The following is a 23,142-nucleotide window of genomic DNA, read 5'->3' on the forward strand; positions in this document are numbered from 1 at the left end:
GATTAAAATAATAATAATAAAACATACAATTATATTAATATTTAAAAAGGAGGGCAATTTAGCAATCTAGATAACATACCCACCCATTTATCATCCCAACCAAACATATTATTCACCAATTTATTCAAATCAACTAAACACATTTTCTAAACATTCATAGTAATCTTCAAGGTGATCTTTCTTTCCATTAATATAATACCCCCCTATAATAAAACATTATATGATTCAAACGCTCCCTTAGAGTAAACGACTTTTTCCCACCCAAGGTTTTCCTTAATGACACTTTCCCACCCAAAAAGTTTCCCACACGAAGTTTATATTTCGTTTCCTACCCAAAATACACTTTCTGATTCGGCGACTAATGGAGAGCAAACTCGGTCCAGGCTGCTGGGGTTTTTGAAAAAGGGATACCAATGAGTCTTTTGGTGGTGGCATGTTGGATTTTGGTGGTCGAAATTAATAGGAATTTGACTTGGGAGGGGTGGTTACATATTTCACAAATCGCTCGATTGCCAGCGATTGGCAGGGTTGACAGGAGCAAAGTTTGAGGGGTTTTGGTAAGTGATGATCGAAAAGAGAAAGGTGGTTGTTTGGGTTCACAAAGATGTCACAATCGGCCCACAATTGATCATAATATAAACTTTGGGTGGAAAAGTGATATTTTGAAACTTTTTGGGTGAAAAAGTCGTTTACTCTTTCACTTATTAAAATGAGAGATGATCCTAACACATAACTTTAAGGCTCATTCTTATGTTCTTAAGTATAATGATTTTTCTTTACTTAGAAATAATTATCTTGCAGCTATATAATTTATATTTTTGTCAAATTAGATTCTGTGAATGATTGGCTTCTAAAGTCATATCAGAATGTAGTCGTCTCCTTGAGGAAGTTCAAAGTTTTACAAAGAATGCATATTTTACAGAGAAAACTAAGAGGGACAATGACCCAAAACACTACGACTCACACGTAAAAACGCACGAAGCTTAAAGTCATAAAGAAAACAAAAAGGCAAGTGTTGAAATGAATGCTAAAATGATGTCGTAATAGAGGATTAGTGAAACGTCACCGTTTGGGTAAGTTGTGAGAGGATCCTGACCATTGAATCATCTCCAATCCAACGGCAGGAATTCCTACTCCAAGCCAACAATATAAAAAGGCAACAAAATTTCAATTACACCCTAACCTTCTCCATTCGAAGCATTCTCTTTCTGTGTTCTGTGTTCGCTGTTAGGGTTTGCGATTTTTGATATGAAATTCTTGTGTAACCTGTGTGATTCTTAAGTGATTTGGGTTAATCATTTGGAGAAGAGTGAGATAGTTCTTGTTCTAGGGATTCCGTGGGTTAGAGTTTACCTAGGGTCAGGTTACGAGTTGCATTTCAAGATTGTGAGAGGTGTATCTTGAGCGTGTTCTTGAATAGGGCTGTAAATTGTTGATTCCTTACTAATAGTAGTGCAGCGAGCTCCCCATTTCTAGAGCTCAACGTGGATGTAACTTGCTCAAACATGGAGCAAGTGAACCACAGTAAATCTTGGTGTTTGTGTGATTGTTTCTTTTTATTGTTGGGTATGTTTGTTCTTGGTTGTCTTCGGTTTATAGCATAACAGTGGTATCAGAGCTATTTGGCAACAAGTCATTGGGTGATTGGATTCTGGAAATTAGATCTGAAAAATTAGGGTTGTAGAAATTTAGGGGTTTCTCATTTCTAGGGTTTCTCGATCTAATTAGTTATCTTTAGAGCCTATACCCGAGTAAACTAGTGTCGATTAGACCAAAGGTAGAAAATTAGGGTTCTGTTCGAATCTTAAAATTCAAGATTAGTCCTAAGTTCTTGAGTCTGTCGATTCCTAAACACTAAACCTAAACACTACATCATGACAAACACCACCACCCGAATGGAGATCACCCAATATGATGGGAAGAGCGACTTTGGGAGTTGGAAGAAAAAGATGAAGGCCCCTCTTTCGCACAATAAAGTTGGTCTCGCACTAGAGAAGGATCCTAAGAAGTGGCCCAAAGAGAAACTGAAGAAGAAGGAGGAAATTGACGAAGAAGCTTATAATCTGATCGTGATGAACCTATCAGACAACGTACTGAGGAAGGTTGATGGAATCGAAACCCCCCTAGGGTTATGAGGTAAGCTTGAATCTCTGTATGCCCTTCAATCTGCTCCAAATTTAGCTTTCCTTAAAGGTGCCTTATTTTCTTATACGATGGATACTAATAAGACTATAGAGGAAAACCTAGATGAATTTCTAAAAATGACACTCATCTTAAAGGGAACCGATCAAGAATTAGGGGAAACTAGTTTGGCCATGATATTGCTAAATTCTTTAACTGATGACTACCAGGTAGTCAAGAATGCTCTCCAGTACTTTGGTATTGTCCATAGTGTTGACCTAATAATTGTAGGCCTTAAAGCTAGAGAACTATAATCAAAAGTACAAAAACGAAATGGCAACAACATGTTTGTTAGGGGCAAACCAAAAACTATCCAACTTGCTAAGGGAAACCAATTTAGTCAGGGGTCTAGAAAAAAAAAAAAAAAGGTAAGTGTAATAATAAACAAAAGTCTGAATCTAGGAAATGTTTTTTTCTGTAACAAAATTGGTCACCTGAAAAAGAACTGCTTTTAGTGGCTTAAGAAACAAAAACAGGGCAATACAAAGAGTAATATTGCCTCCACCAAAAGCTTAGCAGAAGAAACAGAGGTCCTTACTGTGTCTATATCAGATAGTACAAAAGAGTGGGTATTAGATTCAGGATGCTCATTCCATATGAGCCCAAACAGAGAATGGTTTCAGGACTTCAAAGACTATGAAAATGAGACAGTGTTTATGGGAAATAACCATGCTTGTAGAGTGAAAGGCATAAGAAGCATAACACGCAGGCTTAGTGTGGGGAAATTGATAAAACTAACTAAAGTTAGGTTTATCCCTGAACTCAAGAGGAACCTTATTTCATTAGGAACCTTAGATGAAGTAGGGTGTTGCTACAAGGCCGAAAATGGGTGGCTGAATGTGTATAGCAACCAAAACTTAATTCTGAAAGGAGAAAAGAGGAATGGGTTATATATCCTATGTGGTGACTTCTGTTCAGATTGTTTCAACACTGCTTTAGTCTCCTCAAACTTGTCTATTACTGAAAAATGGCACCTTAGAATGGGTCACATGAGCCAGAAAGGGTTAGACATTCTGAGTAACCAGGGAATGTTTGATAAAAAGTCTATTTCCACCTTAGAATTTTGTGAGAATTGTGTCTTAGGCAAGCAACATAGGGTTAGCTTCCCAAAAGGAACACACTTAGCCACTGGCTGCCTAAAGTATCTCCATTCTGATCTGTGAGGGTCTGAAAGGGTCAAGTCCCATGGGGGGAATAGCTACTTTATGTCTATTGTGGATGATTACAGTAGAAAGGTTTGTGTCTACCCTCTAAGAACTAAGGATCAAGCCTTGTCCAAGTTTAGAGAGTGGAAGTTACTTGTAGAAAATCAACTAGACAAGAAAGTGAAAGCCTAAAGAACTGACAATGGACTAGAGTTCTACAATGCTGAATTTGATAGCTTTTACAGTGAGCAAGGCATTTTAAGGCATAGAACAGTAAGAAAAACTCCTCCGCAAAATAAGGTTGTTGAGGGGATGAATATGACCCTCTTAGAAAAGGTTAGATGCTTGCTATTCACCTCATGACTGCCTAATACTTTTTGGGGAGAGGCATTGGCTACTGCAGCCTACTTGATAAATAGAAGCCCATCCACAGCTATAAATTTTAAATGCCCTAAAGAGGTGTGGGCTAGGAGAAGGCCTGATCTAGGCCACCTAAAAGTGTTTGGGTGTGCAGCCTATGCACACATAGTATGGGGGAAGTTAGAGCCTAGGTCCCCAAAGTGTGTGTTCTTAGGGTATCAAGAAAGGACCAAGGGATATAGACTTTGGGATAGGGAGTCACCAGGGGTAAAAATCATCATAAGTAAGGATGTAGTGTTTAATGAAGGGGTTTTCCCTTGCAAAGCTACTAACCATGATACAGGCAACCGCATTACCCCTAAAAATAAAAATCACTCAACTGAGACTACATCAATTGAGGTGGAGCCTGTGGGTCAACAGGCTGAACCACCTTAACCTGAAGATGAACAGGTCCTAGAAACTCAACTAGGATCCAATGGTCCTGAATTAGTAGATGAAGAAGCTGCAACAGATGCACCTGAACCACAACATGATCAACTGGAGCATTATCAACTTGCAAGGGATAGAATAAGGAGAAAGGTAAGGCCCCCTACCAGATTCTCATATGCTGAACTAATTTTTACTGCTTTACTTGTACGAACAGAGGTGCAAAGGATAGAACCTGACTCATATGAAGAAGCTATAAGCTCCAAGGAAAAGGACAAGTGGAGGGCAGCAATGGAAGAGGAAATGAGGTCACTTGAGGTAAACAAAACCTGGTCCTTGGTTCCTAAACCAAAGGACCAGAAGCTGATCCAATGTAAATGGTTGTTTAAAATAAAATATGGTGTTTTAGCTATTGACCCACCTAGGTACAAAGCTAGGTTAGTTGCTAAGGGGTACACTCAATGCGAAGGGATAGACTTCAATGAAGTTTTTTCTCCCGTAGTCAAGTATAAGACCATTAGACTAATGCTCTCCATAGTTGCCCATCACAACCTAGAGTTAGAATAAATGGATGTGACCACTGCCTTCTTGCATGGAAATTTAGAAGAGGAAATTTACATGTGCCAACCAATAGGCTTTGTAGACTACAAAGTCTCTGACCATGTTTGCATCCTGCATAAATCTTTATATGGGCTGAAATAGTCCCCTAGGTAGTGGTACAAGAGGTTTGACACTTTCATTTTGAGCATAGGGTTTACTAGGAGTAGATATGATAGCTGTTTTTTTTTTTTACTTCGAATGGGAACATGCCTATATATCTATTACTATATGTGGATGATATGTTGCTAGTTAGTAAGTCCAAGTCAAAGATACTTGAGCTAAAAAGCAAACTCAAGGCTGATTTTGACATGAAAGACTTAGGAAATGCCAAGAGAATTTTAGGAATGGATATAACTAGAAATAGGAGCAAATATGAGCTGAAAATTAGGCAGCAATCATACCTTAGAAAACTGGTATCTAAGTTTGGCATGGCAGATTCCAAACTGGTTCTATGCCTTTTGCAAACCACTTTGTACTAAATAAAGGACAATGCCCAAAAACTGAAGCAGAATTAATAAAAATGGAATTTGTTCCCTATGCTAATGTAGTTGGATCTGTGATGTATGCGATGATAAACACTAGACCAGACCTGTCATTTGCTATTTCCTTATTGAGCTAATTTATGGGTAGTCCTGGTAGTGAACACTAGGCTGCCTTAAAGTGGGTATTGAGGTATATTAACAACTCTTTGAATGTTGGGTTAGAGTTTTGTAAAAGGCATGCTTCACTTGACTTGGTTGGCTTTGTAGATTCAGATTTTGCAAGCGACAAAGATATAAGAAAGTCTACTACTTCATATTACTTCACTCTCAGTGGAAATTGTATAAGCTGGAAGTCTCAACTTCAGCCTACTGTGGCACTTTCATCGACTGAAGCTGAGTATATTGCCATTGCTGATGTGTTAAAGGAAGCCCTTTGGCTACAAGGTTTATTAGCTGAAGCAAACTTGACAGAGGGAAAGGTAATCATATACTCAGACGGCCAAAGCGCAATTCATTTAAGCAAGAATTCAGTCTATCATGAGAGGACAAAGCATGTAGATGTCCGTTTTCACTTTGTCAGAGATTTAGTCACTCAAGGAGTGATTGACTTGAGGAAAGTGTCCACGGAAGATAATCCAACTGACATGGGAACAAAGATTGTTTCCTCTGCCAAGTTCAAGCACTGCTTGGACTTATTGTACATGAAGTAAGCAGTGAGGACAAGAGCTATGAGGGATCTGGTTTGAGCCTGCTACACTAGAAGGGTCTTTAGCATTCAAGGTGGAGATTGTTGAAATGAATGCTAAAACGATGTCGTAATGGAGGATTAGCGAAACGTCACCGTTTGGGTCAGTTGTGAGAGGATCTTGACCATTGAATCATCTCCAATCCAACGGCTGGAATTCCTACTCCAAGTCAACAATATAAAAAGGCAACAAAATTTCAGTTACACCCCAACCTTCTCCATTTGAAGCATTCTCTTTCTGTGTTCTGTGTTCGCTGTTAGGGTTTGCGATTTCTGATATGAAATTCTTGTGTTACCTGTGTGATTCTTAAGTGATTTTGGTTAATTATTTGGAGAAGAGTAAGATAGTTCTTGGGTTTTCGTTGGTTAGAGTTTACCAAGGGTCAGGTTACGGGTTGTATTTCAGGGCTGTGAGAGGTGTATCTTGAGCGTGCTCTTGAATAGGGCTGTAAATTATTGATTCCTTACTAATAGTAGTGCAATGAGCTCCCCATTTTTAGAGCTCAACGTGGATGTAGCTTGCTCAAACATAGAGCAAGTGAACCATGGTAAATCTTGGTGTTTGTGTGATTGTTTCTTTGATTGTTGGGTATGTTTGTTCTTGGTTGTTTTCGGATTATAGCCTAATCAAAAAAATCAGAAAGGGACAAAAGCAAGATCAGCTACTGCACTGGTCAGAAGAAGAACCAACAGCAACATCCACTTGCATATCCCAGCCGAGCAGCAGCACCAAACTATAGAGGCCAAACCGGCAGTCTCAGCCAGTAAAGAACAATAGTTTCACCAAATCAGCAGCATTAGCCAACATCAGACCAACCCAGCAGTACCAGCCAGCAGAAAACCAACCCAGCAGCACCAAAACCAACCCGCAGAAAACCAACCCACTGACCCAGCAGTACCAACTAGTATAACACCAACCCAGCAGAACCCCAGCAGAACCAATGAAGAAGCTTGGATAATAGTTTTTATTAGTTTCTTATAGGCCAAGGAACAGTACAAGTAACCAATCGAATTATAAGGATTAAACTGGAGGAAGAATATGTACAGATGATGTTTTTGACTGATTCCCTTCAAATCCGTGGTATATAAGTTCGAAACCAGTGACAAAAAAAGCAAGCCAAAAACTTTACTTGCTAAGAAAGGAAAATAAACTAAGTTTCTATTAGCTTTTCAGTTTCTCCCTAATTTGACACTCTGAAACATAATTCTGAAAAGATTTCTTGCAAGGCTACATGAATTCACAATCACGTCAGCTTCATATATTGTTCCTTCAATATTTGGCCCAAGGCCACATGATTCCAACACAAGACATGGCCAGGTTATTTGCCCAGCATGGTGTGAAGGTAACAGTTGTCACTACACCTCTAAAATGCACATCTGTTCTAAAAAAAAATCAAAATAGGGAGGCAAGAAGAAACTGATATCAGTATTCGAGACATCAAATTTCCTACAGTTGAGGCAGGGCTTCCAGAATCATGTGAGAATGCAAATTCCATCAATTCTCCTGAAATGGAAATCAATTTCTATAAGGCCATAAGCCTTCTCCAACAACCATTTGAGCAACTTCTAGAAGAATGCCACCCCAATTGCATCGTGGTAGACATTCTATTTACATGGGCTTCAGATTATGCAGCCAAGTTTGGGATTCCAAGGCTGTGTTTCCATGGAACTGGTTTTTTTCCTCACTGTGTGTATTACAGCTTAAGGAAGCATCAACCTTATAAAATCATTACATCAGACTTGAACCCTTCACAGTACCAGGTCTTCCAGACCAAATAATGTTGACGAGATCACAACTAACAAGTTATGAATTGGAAGTAGAAACGCAAAATGAATTATTAACTAAGCTGGTGGAACAAGCTATACAGGCGGAGATTACAAGCTATGGGATTGTGGTGAACAGTTTCCATGAGCTAGAACCAGCTTACTTAGACTACTACAGGAAAGTTATGGGAAGGAGGGCATGGCATATGGGCCCTGTTTCACTTTGCAACACAGACATCAATGACAAAGCACAACAAGGAGAAATAGCTTCCGTTGGTGAACATGAATGTTTAAGATGGCAGGATTCCAAAGAACCCAAATCAGTTATCTATGTATGCTTTGGAAGCTTGGCACAATTTTCAGACACTCAACTAATTGAAATGGCTATGGGGCTTCAAGCTTCTGGATAGCACTTCATTTGGGTTGTGATAAAGTAATGAGGAAAAGAATGAATGGTGTCTTGAAGAATTTGAGAAGAAAATAGAGGGAAAAGATTTGATAATAAGGGGATGGGCACCCCAGATGGTGATTCTTGATCATGAAGCCGTTGAAGGGTTCATGACTTATTGTGGATGGAACTCAACTCTGGAGAGTGTTGCTGCTGGGTTGCCAATGGTCACATGGCTTCTCTCAGCAGAGCAATTTTACAATGAAAAGCTGGTTACAGATGTTCTTTGTAGAGATAATCTGCAAATCTAACAACCTAACAATCCACAATCCATACTTAACACACACAATCAAAATTGTAAACGGAATCAAGAAACAAGAACACGGATTTTACCATGGTTCACTTATCCAATATAAGATAAGCTACATCCACGTTGAGCTCCAGAAACTCAGAGGCTCACTGCACTAAGGATTAATCTAACACAAATACAAACAGATCCAACACCCAATCACTCATACACTGCGAATCTCTCTCTCACGATAACTAGCAATCTTTCCTATGAGAATTCTATACTCAGATCCTAAAGACTCAAGGGAAACACAACCCTTAAAACGTGATTACAAACAACCACTCAAGATTACAATCAAACAATGAGATACAGAGCAGACCCTAACCGAGAACAAAAAGATCTAAAAAACCAGTTTGTAAAACTCGTTCTACAGCAGAGTAAATAGTGCATTTTCATTATGTTTTGAGGAGGGATGAACCTGGCCACTAGATGCTCTATGCTTTCAATGGTCAGGATTTTTTCTTTGTAGCCATAGCGTTGCACTAAAAGTTCAACAACATCGTTTTTATGCTTCACACTAACATTCTCCACCTTGAAACTCCAAAAAACAAAAAGAAACCAACCATACTGCTCATTTTGATTCTCTCTAGTGCAGCTACCTCCCAAGAATCCTTCTTAGCTCTGTTGTTTGTTGCTTATTTTATAAACAGCAGGTTCAAACAATGTTTGAACTTTGTGATAGTTACTACCTTTGTGCACATGTCAGCTGGATTGTCCTTAGTTGATATCTTCTTTAGGTCTATGATTCCTTTAGCCACTAAATCTCTCACGAAATGGCATCTCACATCCATGTGCTTCGTCCTTTCGTGGTAGACAGGGTTCCTACTCAGGTGAATTGCACTCTAGCTGTTCGAAAAAACTACTATCTCTTCATCAATCAACTCCACCTCAGATAGTATCCCCTTAAGCCATAATGCTTCTTTGAATACATCTGCTACAACAATGTATTTTGCTTCAAAGGAGGAGAGTGCAATAATGGGTTGAAGCTGGGACTTCCAACTTATGCAATTTCCTCCCAATGTGAAGTAGTATGAGGTGGTAGACTTTCTTGTGTCTCTATCTCCTGCAAAGTCAGAGTCTACATATCCCACAAGATCAAGTGAATTTCCTCTTTTCTTGTATTCCAACCCAACATATATTGTACTATTAATATATTTCAGTAACCATTTCAAGGCTGACCAGTGTTCTATACTTGGATTGGACATAAAACGACTAAGAAGTAAAATGGAATAAGATAGGTCAGGCCTAGTGCTAATCATGGCGTACATGATTGAACCTATCACATTGGCATAAGGTATTTTTTTCCATTTTAATGAATTTAGTTTTAGTCTTGGGACTTTGTGTCTTAATAAAATGGCTGGCTAAGGGCATGGATACTGGCTTGGAGTCTGACATTCCAAATCTGGATATCAGTTTCAATAGGTAGGAGGACTGCTAAAGTTTTAGTACACAGTCCTCTCTTTTCCTGTCAATGACTATCCCTAGGATCTTTTTAGCACTACCTAAGTTCTTCATGTCAAACTCAGAATTCAGTTTAGACTTCAAATCATTTATCCTAGTTTTTGATTTACTAATCAGCAGCATGTCATCCACATAAAACAGTAAATACACAGGCAAACCAGCATTCAAATCATAATAGAAACAACTGTCATATTTACTTCTTTTGAATCCTATACTAGTAATGAAGGTGTCAAACCTTTTATACCATTGTCTAGGGGCTTGTTTAAGTCCATATAAGGATTTATGTAGCAGGCAAACATGTTCAAGGCAGTTTCTATCAATAAATACCATAGGCTGTTTCATGAAGACTTTTTCATCTAGGTTACCATGCAGGAAAGCAGTTTTTACATCTAACTACTCTAGTTCTAGGTTTAGATGTGCAACTACAGATAGCATGATCCTAATGTTTTTATATTTCACTACAGGGGAGAAGATTTCATTGAAATCAATCCCTTCCCTTTGGGTGTAGCCTTTTGCTACAAGCCTAGCTTTAAATCTAGGTGGGTCAGTAGAAATCATACCTTCCTTTACCTTATACAACCATCTGCAGGCAATGAGCTTCTGGTTTTTAGGCCAAGGTACTAGGGACCAAGTCCCATTTACCTTCAAAGAGTGCATCTCCTCTTCCATGGCAGCTTGCCATTTCTCCCTGTCTTTGGACCTTATAGCTTCAACGTAGCTATCTGGTTCAGTTCTCTGGATTTCAACACCTGCAACCAGAGCAGTAAAAACTAAGTCAGCATATGAATATCTTGCAGGAGGTCTGATTTCTCTCCTAGTTCTGTCTCTGGTGAGTTGATATTGTGCCAATGACTCCTGTTGGGGCTGATCTGAAATTTCAGTTTGATCATCCTCTGATTCATGTTCCAAGTTTGAGGTTGCAGGTGTTAGTTCTTGGTTTTCCAGTTTAGTTTGAACTCTGACTTGCTCCACCTCAATTTGTGTCCCATTATACTGATCTTGACTAATCTCCTCACTGGTTGAGGTACCTGCAGGATTATTAGAGATTCTACAAGGAAAAAGATTTTTATTAAAGATTACATCCCTGCTTATAATAACTTTTACCCCTGGTGCCTCTCTTTCCCATAACCTGTACCCTTTAGTCCCCTCTTGGTAACTCAAAGACCTAGGTTCTAATTTTCCCTCACTAGTGTGTGCATAAGCAGCACATCCAAAGGCTCTAAGGTGACCTAGGTTGGGCTTCCTATTAGACCATTTTTCTTCTGGACATATGAAATTAATGGCACTTGAGGGACTCCTATTAACCAAGTAAGCTGCAGTATTAAGGGCCTCACCCCAAAAAGATTTTGGTAAACCTGAGGTGAACAATAGACATCTAATCTTTTCTAACAGGGTCCTGTTCATCCTCTTAGCGACTCGATTTTGTTATGGAGTCTTTCTCACAGTCCTATGTCTAAGTATCCCTTGGTCACTACAAAATTGGTCAAACTCACTATTACAGAATTCTAGGCCATTGTCAGTTTTGAGAGCTTTAACTCTCTTATCAGTTTGGTTCTCTACTAATACTTTCCAACTTTTAAACCTAGCAAGGGCCTCATCTTTGGTCTTAAGCAGATAAACCCATACTTTTCTGCTATAGTCATCAATTATAGATAGAAAATAACTACTTCCCTCATGTGTTTTGGTTTTTTCAGGTCCCCATAAGTCTGCATGAAGGTATTCTAGGCCATTGGTGGCCAGGTGAGTTCCTTTCTGAAAACTCACCCTGTGTTGCTTACCTAATATACAGGTCTCACAGAAATTTAAAGTGTCAATAGAATCCTTACCAAACATACCTTGCTGGCTCAGAATGTTGAGTCCTTTTTGACTCATGTGATCAATTCTGAGGTGCCACTTTTCTGTAACAGTAAGTTTAGTAGTGAATAGGGTAGAATTAACATAATTCGAATTGTAATTATCACACAGGATATAGAGGCCATTACGTTTGACACCTTTTAGGACTAAATTCTTATTCTTATACACATTTAGGCAACCATATTCAGCCTTATAGTAGCAACCTAATTCATCTAATGTGCCTAGGGAGATTAGGTTTCTTTTTAGTTCTGGTATATACTTTACCCTAGTTAGTTTGACAGATTTACCATTATTAAGACTTAGAACTATACTCCCAATCCCTTGGACCTTGCAGGCATTATTATTACCCATGTACATTGTCTCTAACTCACCAGCTTCAAACTCCTGAAACCACTCTCTATTGGGGCTCATATGAAATGAGCACCCAGAGTCTAACACCCATTCATCTATATTTTCAGACCTAGATATAGTCAAGACTTCTGATTCTTGGACATCATTTTTACTAGAGGCCAAATTGCTCTTTGTACTACTTTGTTTTTGTTTCCTGATCCACTCATAGCAATTTTTCCTCAGGTGACCAGTCTTGTTACAGAAGAAACATTTCCTTGTTTCTCCTTTTGCCTTATAAGTATTCTTGTTTTTCTTTTTATTTCTAAAACCAGTATTAAACTGAGAACCACCCCCAGATTGTCTAGAATCTCCCTTTCCTTTTACAAACAGACTACTGTTATTTTTCTTCTGGACCCTAAGCTCTAGTTCTCTAGCCTTCAATCCTGATGTAATTAGGTCTAGACTAGGGACAATTCTAGTGGAAAGCAGGGCATTCTTGACAACCTGATATTCCTCGGTAATTGAATTTAAAAGAATCATGGCTAAGCTAGACTCACTAAGTTCTTGATCAGTGCCCTTGAGTACAAGGGTCATTTTCAAGAACTCATCTAGGTTCTCTTCTATGGTACTAGCACTATCCATCTTATATGAAAACAATATACCTTTCAAATAAGCAAGATTATAAGCAGATTGAACTGCATAGAGTGATTCTAGCTTACCCCAGAGAGTTATCGGTGTCTTAACACCATCAACCTTCCATAACACGTTGTCGGCCAGATTCATGACGATAAGATTGTACGCTTCCTCGTCAATTTCGGCTTTCTTTTTCAACTTTTCCTTGGGCCATTTGGTCTGGTCCTTCTCTAGTGCGACTGCCACTTTGTTATGTGACAGGAGTGCCTTCATTTTCTTCTTCCAAGTGTTGAAATCAACTTTGCCATCATAGTGCATGATTTCAACCCGTGTGGTACTCATTATGTGAAACAGATAGTAATGGTGTTTGGTAAATTTGACAGACAGATTCGAAGAATAAAGGGTTCACTCGGATTTGTGGTTACCACAAGGAATTAGGGACTAAGTTTCGAAGATTTCCTAACCCTAGACTTCACCGAATCTTGAAATCAAGAAACCCCCAAAATTTATCAAGCCCTAATTTCAACAATAAACCCTAAAATCGACAAACCCTAAATTGATGGCTCTAATACCACTGTAGAGATAATCTGTAAATCTAACAACCTAACAATCCACAATCCACACTCAACACACACAATCAAAACTATAAACGGAATCAAGAAACAAGAACACGGATTTGACCATGGTTCACTTATCCAATATAGGATAAGCTACATCCACGTTGAGCTCTAGAAACTCAGGGGCTCTCTGCACTAAACCCTAATCCAACACAAATACAAATAGATCCAACACCCAATCACTCATACACTGCGAATCTCTCTCTCACGATGACCAGCAATCTTTCCTATGAGAATTCTATACTCAGATCCTCAAGACTCAAGGGAAACACAACCCTTAAAACATGATTACAAACAACCACCCAAGATTACAATCAAACAATGAGATACAGAGCAGACCCTAACTGAGAACAAAAAGATCTAAAAAACCAATATGTAAAACTAGTTCTGCAACAGAGTAAGTAGTGCGTTTTCATTCTGTTTTGAGGAGGGATGAACCTGGCCATTAGATGCTCTATGCTTTCAATGGTCAGGATTTTTTCTTTGTAGCCAACTGTGTAAAATGACAGCATTGCACTAAAAGTTCAACGACATCGTTTTTGTGCTTCACACTAACATCTTAAAATAGGAGTGGCGATTGGAACCCAGGAATGGTCAAGATGTTTTGAAGCTAAAGAGACAATAGCAAAGAGGGACGATATAAAGAAGGCAGTGACTCTGTTAATGGTTGGTAAAGAAGCAGAAGAAATGGGAAACTGAGCCAGGGCACTGAAGGAGATGGCAAAGACTGCTATTGAAGAAGGAGGATCATCAAACACTGATCTGAAATCTTTATTAGAAGATTTAAGGTTAAATTTCCCGTAGAATGAAACAAGCAATTTGAACTTTGTTATTGAAATTGTCATTTACATATACAATTAAGTCTTCATAAAGTGGAATTAGCATTATCTTTATCTTTTTTTTGGGTTTTGATGCAGAACGTTTGGCAGATGAATTCATGGAGCGGGCTGAACGTCAGAAGTCCGTGCGTAAAGCCCAAAGGGCCTAAATGAGCATGCCCAATTTAAAAAGCCATAACTTTTGATTCAGGAAGAGTTACAAGGCTTGTAAGATATCGTTGGAAAGTTTATTTCGAGCCTGCCGATGTATAACATGTTTTGGAAGGTTGGAGGTCATTTTCGATGCCAAAATCCATTGTTTTGGCATGTTTCGGGCTGTTTTAGTTAATTACGCGTTTTTTCCTATTTTATTTCGAATTTTCTTGTTTTAATTGATTTAGTTTTTGTTTCCTGTTGTTATTAGAAGTCTTATTAGGGTTGGTTGTCACCCTATATAAACCTATTTTTTCATTTTGGAGAGCATTCAATAAATTATTCAGATTTGACTTTCAATTTTAAGCTTTAAGTTTCTGGTTTGAAATATGTGTTATCGGTTTTAAAGGCTTAGTCGAATGCTAGCCTTGATTTATTACGCTAGTCGCTGCGTCGGGTTTAAAGTCATTAACCATTTTAGTGNGAAAATCTTTTAATTGATTAATTATTTTTTTGGGTTTCTGAACATGAATTTCCCAAGTTACACCTGAATACCTAGATTTGTGTATCATCTTCGAAGCTAAACCAGGTCTATGTTAATATGCAGATCCTTCAAGATTCAGACTTAGTCATGAGACATCTTTTGTCAGAGCACACACTAGTTTTTGGACAAGAATTCCTTTCTACTTTTATATTGTAAGTATTTTAACTAGGAAATGGAAATCTTGTCAGTTCCAAGTGGATTGAGTTAGGTAAATATATATTGTGATATAATCTTTTAGATCCATATTAAATTTCTGAATCTCTTTCTATTGCAGGGATGCTTCCTTCGACAATTTTTCAGGTCTGTTAGTAGGGCTGACTACTTGACATTGCGAAATGGATTCATCAATGTGAGCTTTCTGTCATACAATCTAAATTGTTTAGAGTTGGTTATATCATTCCTTTCTGACAATGCTATATCATTCATAGGTCCATTTAGCTCCCGGAAGTAAATTTGACTTCCAGAAATATATTAAAAGATCATTAGAGGATGACTTCAAGGTAGTAGTGGGAGTAAGGTACTGCTCTTTTCATATATTGTTTTTCTTCTTTTTTTATATTTCACAGTTTCTTGTTTGTACTACTCTTGCCTAAATAATTTGGAATATGTTTTGTTTGTATGCTTACCTATTTTTGTATTATTGGCAGTCCTGTGTTGTGGGCATCGTTTGTGGTTTTCTTGCTTTTAAACGTAGATGGTGAGCTATCTTTCCTGGAAAAGTCCTTTTGAACTAAATGTTCTGTGTATTGAATTGAGTTAGAAGTTAGTCACCTCAATTAATATATTATATGCTTTTCAGGATGGCAAGCACTTTTTTGGGCATCGTTAATCCCCTTGATTGTAAGAAATCTGGTCTCAGTGATCTTTATTCCAGATTAATTTGAAGATTTTTGAAATTCTAACTATCGATTGACTGATTCCAGATAATCTTAGCAATTGGAACCGAGCTTCAATCCATTTTGACAAAGATGGCTATTGAAATTACAGAAAAACATGCAGTGGTGCAAGGGATACCACTTGTACAAGGCTCAGACCGATACTTTTGGTTTGGTCGGCCTCAGTTAGTGCTTCATCTCATTCATTTCACTTTATTTCAGGTATTGAATAACCTTCTCTTTTGAAGATATGAGATCTTTGATATATGTGTTAAGAGTGCAAAAGATGAAATAATTGTTTCAAGTTTCAAGGTTTTTGTTCATCCTGTAATTTGTGCTAAACTAAGCTAGATTACCTTCTGCATGCATAAAAGTCTGCAGAATGGTAACTTCTACTAGAATGACTGAAGAAGTTGCCATTGTGGTTGATTGATATAGCTATATAATCCCAGTACTCTCTCTCGGTATCAATCAACCACAATTGGCAACGTCTAAAGTTATGCTTTTACTTAACATTTTTGTACTTCATCTGGTAACTATCTTCTTTCATTTTTCTTTCTTTTTATTTGTTTTCTAACTGCTTTCTTTTTGTGCTTTTTGGGGTGCTTGCAGAATGCTTTCCAGATCACATATTTCGTGTGGATATGGGTAATTAATCCTTATCTTCTAATTAGTCTATTAAATATTGAATCGTACATGCTTATTTTGTCCTGTTTACTTCAGTGCAAGTATCTCAAGTGAGGTATAACGAAGTCTTTTCTGTGCAGTACTCTTTTGGGTTGAAGTCTTGCTTCCATGCTAATTTGAAGCTCGCAATTGTAAAAGTTTCTTTAGGGTAAGCCATGTTGTTCTCCTCAGTGATAGGGAACTAAATCTAACATCAATTGTGCCCTTTACATGGCACAATGCTGCTTATAAGCAGATGCTTACAACAAACTTGATAGATCTTGTCAGGACATTATTTGTTAACCAATCAACCATCCATGAATTTATGTAGCATTCTTACAATATATTTGCCCTAGAATATTATTGAAGCCCTGAAAGTTATGTTGATGGAGTAAAGTTTTATGTTACCTTGACATCAAGTGGGCTGAATGTTTGTCGGCATTTTGCAGGCTTGTGGTTTTAATTCTGTGCAGTTACATCACACTTCCACTATATGCCCTTGTTGCTCAGGTAAGCTTGTTTTTCATTTTATATAGAAGATGGAATAGACCTCAAAAAAACATAGAAGTAACGAAATATATTTTGGAAAAAGATAAAAGTAATCTCCAATTTCAGATTCCCCAGTGTATATATACTCTGTTCAAACATCCTTGACCAATTTTCTGAAAAAAAATTAGTATTAGGGCTCATTGTTTTCTGTTTTTCCTTCTATATTAATGTTATTCATTTTATAAGTTGTACATGGTGAGCTAAATGAGTCCCTGGTGGATACTTGCAGATGGGTTCTCACATGAAAAAATCGATCTTTGATGAACAAACATCCAAGGCCCTTAAGAACTGGCACAAGGCTGCAAAAAAGCAGACGGGAGGAAAGTCTCCTGCTCGATTCCAGGGTGGAAGTGTAAGCGCAACCCCTTCATCATTGTTTACCTCCAGAGCACATTCACTGCATCGTTTCCAAACTACTGGCCACTCAAACCGCTCATATACCTATGAGGACATTGAGGCATCTGATCTTGAAGCTGATCCATTATCACCCACATCATCAACAAGAAACTTAATGATAAAAGTGGATCATGATGAAGATGGAGCAACTGAAATAAATGAACTCCATTATGAGAAGCAAACCAGCAATGAAAGTGACTTCTCGTTCGTGAAGCCTGCACCGGCAAAAGAACCATGATATAGCTTTCAGCGGTGGCTGTAGTGTATGCAGTGAAAGTTTACTGTACCGGTTGTCTAAAATTTTTTGAAGATGACTTCTCATTTGTGAAGCCTGCCTGACAAAACGAACCATGAGACTTAGCTTCAGCATTAGCTATAGCAGATGCAGAGAAGGTTTACTGCACTTGTGTGTATGAACCTTATTTGTTTGGAGATAAAAGTTTAGTGATTGAAATGGGTTGAGTAGTTATAGTAGATTTACTTTTTATTTATTAATTTTTTTGTATAGACATGCTTGTTCATTAATTATGAAGTGTAATAAAATCTAGAGTTCGCTTGTTTAAGCCCAAATATTGTTTAATGTTTGAGTTGGTGACATGAAAGAGTTTAATGATGTTGAAAATTTATCAAAATGCTTTCAACGGCAAATTGGACGGATGTTATAATGTAAGTCTACTTCTGTATAAGTTTTGCAACATGTGGGGTGCTCCCAGAAGAGATCAATTCGAGTCTAAGAAGATTGAGGTCAGTGTGGTTTTATCGTGCTGAATTTTCTTATGATTATTATGTGGTGAGTTAGATACTCCATACTCTGCGATGAAATCGTTGATTTACATCTTGATACTTTTACATACCAATAAAATCATATAATTGAAATAAGGAGGAGGAGAAGAAGAGTATTATTCAAAATGACTAATTAACTCGTGATAAACGTTTATATTCTTGTGGAGAGTTCTGAATTATTTAAGATATCTTTTTCAGACAATAAAAATCTAAGTCACCAGTAGTGGACCATCTAGGGTCATAGCTTGTTTGATGGTTCGTGCTTCTCTAGCTAAAGACTTCATTTTCAAATGAGTTTGCATACATAGAAGTAATTGCAACTTGGAAGGAGCAGTTTCTTATAATTGAAGCACTAAATAGTCCTCAAAACTGCGTACTTTTCCCCATCCTTTGGTCAAATAAACTGTACAATCCTAAAGAGTTCAAGAAATCCTGAATGTTAGCAAAATTTATTTCCAAAGCCCTCAATAATGTTTATGAAGAGGTGAACCACTTGCCTTGTAGTGTGGGGAGGAAATTAGAACATAGAATTCAATTATTCTACACTGTTCCTGGCTGCCGTGTGACACTAGTGTTATCAGACTAGACTTGTTTCTGATCGAGAAAATGGGGTTATCAGACTTGACCTGTCTTTTCTAGAGACCGGAGTTTTAAAAAAAAAAAAAAATGGAAAAAGAAGAAAGCTCTGCAGAGATTCAAAGGAAAAAACACCTTATTAACCAATCATCAAGTCAACTTTCCACATACACATTAGGCATATTTATAGACAATAAATAAATGAAACAACAATCCTACATCAGTTTGTCTTTATGCATGAGAGCCGTCTCATTTCTCTTCATATTAGAGTTGATTCTTAATGTTAATTTGTAATGGCTCATTTAAAATTGTAGAGAATGACCTTGACACATGTAACGTGATTGAAGGATGGAATATTATACTAAGTGTGGTTCTAGGTTTTAATTAAAGATCCACAACCCCTTTTACAATCACTTACGTCATCTTAATTTTCTATCAACGTATACGTGAAGGTTGTGTCTCCAGAATGCCTATAAGTTCCTACCTTGCGAATCAATCTTGTCAAGTAGAATTTCTTGATTTTACAGTACAATGCAAAGTGGAACAGTTTTCTGCTCAGTTAGCCTTTATTTCTTGCTTTTGTGTTGGTCCAGCCTGCCAACTCATTGTTTAGTTACTTGTGCCAGTTTTGTGCACAGAGGCAATGAAACTGATCAACTTGCTTTGCTTGAATTCAAGGCTAAAATTTCTCATGATCCTCTCCAGGTTTTGAGCTCATGAAATGATTCTATCCACTTCTGCCAATGGAAGGGTGTTATATGCAGTCAGCGTCACCAAAGGGTCACAACATTAGATCTTCGTCAACAGAAACTGGAGGGATCTCTATCACCATCCATTGGCAATCTAAGTTTTCTTAGAGTTCTAGATCTCGATAATAATAGTTTTCGCAATGAAATCCCTTGCGAGATTGGTTATTTGTTCAGGTTACAGATTTTACACCTCCAAAACAATTCATTTGGAGGGAAAATTCCTAGAAACTTATCAAGTTGTGTCAACCTTGAAGTCCTTGCCATTTCCCAGAATAAGCTTGAAGGGACAATTCCAAGGGAGCTTGGATCTTTATCAAAGCTCCATGGACTCTATGTACTCTACAACAATCTGTCAGGAGAAGTGCCATCTTCCTTTGGCAATTTGTCATCCCTTGAGATACTTTCAGCAAATAGAAATCAATTTGAAGGAAGAATTCCAGCAACACTTGGTCGGTTGAAAAGGATCAAGGTTATTTTTTTTGGATCAAATAAGCTATCAGGTACGATTCCTCCCTCAATCTACAACATATCTTCGCTTGTGCATATCGGTTTTGAGGACAACCAACTTCAAGGGAGTCTACCCTTAGACCCAGGCTTCACTCTTCATAACCTTGAAATGTTAAATGTCGCAATGAACCAATTGACTGGACCCATTCCTCCTTCTATATCCAATGCCTCAAATCTAATGATTCTTGGAATTTCAGAAAATAGATTAAGTGGAAATGTACCCACGTTGGAGAACCTCCATAAACTACGGTGGGTTACCATGTCTAGGAATGAATTAGGATATGGGGAAGAAGATGACTTGAGGTTTCTCAATTCTTTGCAAAATGCTACGAGCTTAGAGCTACTGGGTATTGGTAGTAACAGATTTGGAGGTATGTTGCCGGATGTTATAGGAAATTTGTCGACGCAACTCAGAAGACTATCAGTTGAAAACAATCAGATGTTTGGAAAAATCCCAATAGTAGTAGGCAATCTTGTTAACTTGGAGCGTTTATATCTATCAAGGAACCGATTCACGGGCCATATACCTGGCAATATTGGGAATCTTCAAAAGCTACATGTTATGCTGGTCCATGAGAACAAGTTCTCTGGGGATATACCATCTTCTCTAGGCAATCTAACATTGTTAACCAGATTCAGATTAGATAGAAACAACTTACAGGGGACCATTCCTTCAAGTCTTGGGAGATGCACTAATTTAGAAGTATTAGATCTCTCTCATAACAATCTAAGTGGTACCATACCCCCTGAAGTAACTGGTCTCTCATCCTTGTCAATATATCTTGATCTATCTGTAAACCAATTGACTGGTTCCCTGCCCTCAAATGTTGGTAACTTAATAAATCTGGGTTTTTTAGCTGTATATGAGAATAAATTGTCAGGTAAAATTCCTGACAGTTTAGGCAATTGTGTTAGCCTGGAAAAACTATTTATGAATGGTAATTTCTTTCAAGGGAATATTCCATCATCCTTGAGTTCTTTGAGAGGCATTGATTATCTTGATCTTTCATCCAACAATTTGTCTGGCCAAATACCCAAATTTTTAGTGAACTTTCCCTTTTTTATGAACTTAAATTTGTCTGACAATGACTTCGAGGGTGAAGTACCAATCGGTGGAGTCTTCAACAACGCAAGTGCAATTTCACTTGCGGGAAACGTTAAACTTTGTGGTGGCATAACCAAGTTACATTTATCCAAGTGTCCCATCAAAGGATCAAAGCAAACTCGATATGTTTCAAAAACAGTGATAATTCCTATAGTTATTGGAATTTTGTTGCTGACTATGATGTTATGTTTGATAATTATTCGCTGGTGGAGAAGAACGAAAAAGAATTCCTCTTCTACATCACAATTGTTAGCTTCATTTCTGCAAGTGTCTTATGAGAATCTATTGAAAGCAACTGCTGGGTTCTCTTCAGAAAATTTGATTGGTTCGGGGAGTTTTGGTTGTGTATAAGGCAATCCTAGACCATAACGAAATGGCAGTGGCAGTGAAGGTTCTTAACCTTCAACATCGAGGAGCTTCCAGGAGTTTCTTGGCTGAATGTGAAGCCTTAAGAAGTATAAGACATCGAAATCTTGTCAAAATAATAACCGCTTGTGCAAGTGTTGATTTTCAAGGAAATGATTTCAAGGCTTTGGTCTATGAGTTTATGGTTAATGGGAGCTTAAAGGAGTGGTTGCATCCCAATCTAACTACAGTTGTGTTGCAAGAGGCGCCCAGGAATCTAAATTTTCTACAGAGACTTGATATTGCTACAAATGTTGCTTGTGCAGTGGATTATCTTCATAACCATGGCCAAACACCAATGGTTCACTGTGATCTCAAGCCAAGCAATGTTCTTCTTGATGATGAGTTGACAGGACATGTAAGTGACTTTGGATTGGCAAGATTCCTTCCAGAGGGCACCCATAACCTTTCAAGTAATCAAACAAGCTCCATTGGTGTAAGAGGAACTGTTGGTTATGTTGCTCCAGGTAAATACTTTTAACTATTTTATCATTCCTTGAAATTCATATGACTCTTGTATTTCTTTCCTCATTTTTACCTCCTAAAAAATTCCTTAGATGATGTGGTTATACAAGCTAAGCTATATTATTTATAGGGAGTTTCTTTGTACAAATGTATAATATTTCCAATTGTAGAATATGGTATGGGAAGCGAGGTTTCAACTTATGGTGATGTGTACAGTTATGGCATACTCTTATTGGAGACGTTCACAGGGAAGAGGCCAACCGATGAGATGTTTAATGGTGATTTGGATCTTCATAATTTTGTGAAGGCAGCTATCCCTGAACGAGTCATTGAAATAGTGGATCCAGTTCTTCTTCTAGAAACAGAAGAAGGACATACAAGCATGAGAAGTCACAACATTCGGGATTGCTTGATTTCAATATTTGGAATTGGAGTCACTTGTTCTTCAAGGTCACCGAGTGAAAGGATGAACATGAATGATGTTACAGACCAGCTGCATCCTATCAAGAACAAACTTCTTCAAACTCCAAGACGGGGTGAGAGACTACCGTAACTTTATGAGTAATTTTCTTGTGTTTTATAATTAAATGTCTGATACAACTTCAGAATAAGGTTTGTTAAACAATGTCCAACTCGCAATATGTTCTAATGGATGTAATTTTATTTTTTACTCATATAATAAATAAATCTAGACTGTCATTGTTTGCCATTAGAAGGTAAGTGCTCAAATTTATATTAAGGAGTGTAGTGTATGAACATTAAGCATAATCAGGAGCATGTATAGTTTAAGATTTTGAAGTTAGTGTAACTGAAACACCAAGTTCTGAAATAAAGAATTATTCTGTTATGAAGTGCAATAATAAAAGTAATCTTTTTCTAGAACAATTTTCGATCTTAGCCTAACACATTAAAGTTTGTCTAAAACAACCAGCTTCAGTACTGCTTTATTGTTGGATTCAAATTAAGTATCACATACGGCTGCCGGCGTAAAACTTTAAATTAGAGTTTTAGTGTGGAAATATAAATTTATCAGAGATTTATAACTTCGTATAAAACGGTTATGTATGCAAATAGTTCTCACTTATTTATATTAATAGGGTATTTATAAAGTTGATTTTTCAAATTTACTCATTCTAGTATTATTATCTAACAAAAAATAATTTATATCTGTCCATTGAAAATTTGAAGGTTTATTGCACTAATTGTATGTATAAAA

At 37.6% G+C, this 23,142-nt stretch overlaps 2 protein-coding genes and 1 pseudogene across 4 annotated transcripts; all 3 read left to right on the plus strand.

The window, feature by feature from the left end:
* Positions 1-7,171: 7,171 nt before the first annotated feature.
* On the plus strand, positions 7,172-14,139 carry LOC116112935 (annotated as a pseudogene).
* Positions 14,140-14,427: 288 nt separating this feature from the next.
* Positions 14,428-17,899, plus strand: LOC116112937 (MLO-like protein 10). The gene is made up of 11 exons (XM_031399064.1): positions 14,428-14,446; positions 14,914-15,002; positions 15,125-15,199; positions 15,279-15,367; positions 15,498-15,547; positions 15,650-15,690; positions 15,774-15,947; positions 16,338-16,373; positions 16,493-16,560; positions 16,841-16,901; positions 17,170-17,899. Exons 1-11 carry the CDS (start codon positions 14,428-14,430, stop codon positions 17,572-17,574), a joined length of 1,107 nt encoding a protein of 368 aa, XP_031254924.1. The 3' UTR covers positions 17,575-17,899.
* Positions 17,900-20,136: 2,237 nt separating this feature from the next.
* On the plus strand, positions 20,137-22,573 carry LOC116112969 (probable LRR receptor-like serine/threonine-protein kinase At3g47570). Of its 3 annotated transcripts, none has more exons than XR_004125337.1 (2): positions 20,137-21,928; positions 22,097-22,573. XR_004125337.1 is itself a non-coding variant. In XM_031399092.1 (2 exons), exons 1-2 carry the CDS (start codon positions 21,430-21,432, stop codon positions 22,477-22,479), a joined length of 882 nt encoding a protein of 293 aa, XP_031254952.1. In that variant the 5' UTR covers positions 20,381-21,429; the 3' UTR covers positions 22,480-22,573. The 3 variants fall into 3 exon arrangements, 1 of the variants encoding a protein (XP_031254952.1); XR_004125338.1 differs by having other exon boundaries at positions 22,143-22,573; XM_031399092.1 differs by having other exon boundaries at positions 20,381-21,928.
* The last annotated feature ends 569 nt before the right edge of the window (positions 22,574-23,142 follow it).

This window comes from Pistacia vera, unplaced genomic scaffold (genome assembly GCF_008641045.1).
Source record: "Pistacia vera cultivar Batoury unplaced genomic scaffold, PisVer_v2 Contig671, whole genome shotgun sequence".
NCBI classification, from domain to species: domain Eukaryota; kingdom Viridiplantae; phylum Streptophyta; class Magnoliopsida; order Sapindales; family Anacardiaceae; genus Pistacia; species Pistacia vera.

Bases quoted from the DNA above. Each gene is read 5' to 3' on its own strand.
- LOC116112969 (XM_031399092.1), top strand. From the start codon at position 21,430: ATGGCAGTGGCAGTGAAGGTTCTTAACCTTCAACATCGAGGAGCTTCC. The intron at 21,929-22,096 runs GTAAATACTTTT...TTCCAATTGTAG, and splicing joins TGTTGGTTATGTTGCTCCAG to AATATGGTATGGGAAGCGAG.
- LOC116112937 (XM_031399064.1), top strand. The intron at 15,368-15,497 runs GTACTGCTCTTT...TATTATTGGCAG, and splicing joins AAGGTAGTAGTGGGAGTAAG to TCCTGTGTTGTGGGCATCGT. The intron at 15,948-16,337 runs GTATTGAATAAC...GGGTGCTTGCAG, and splicing joins TTCATTTCACTTTATTTCAG to AATGCTTTCCAGATCACATA.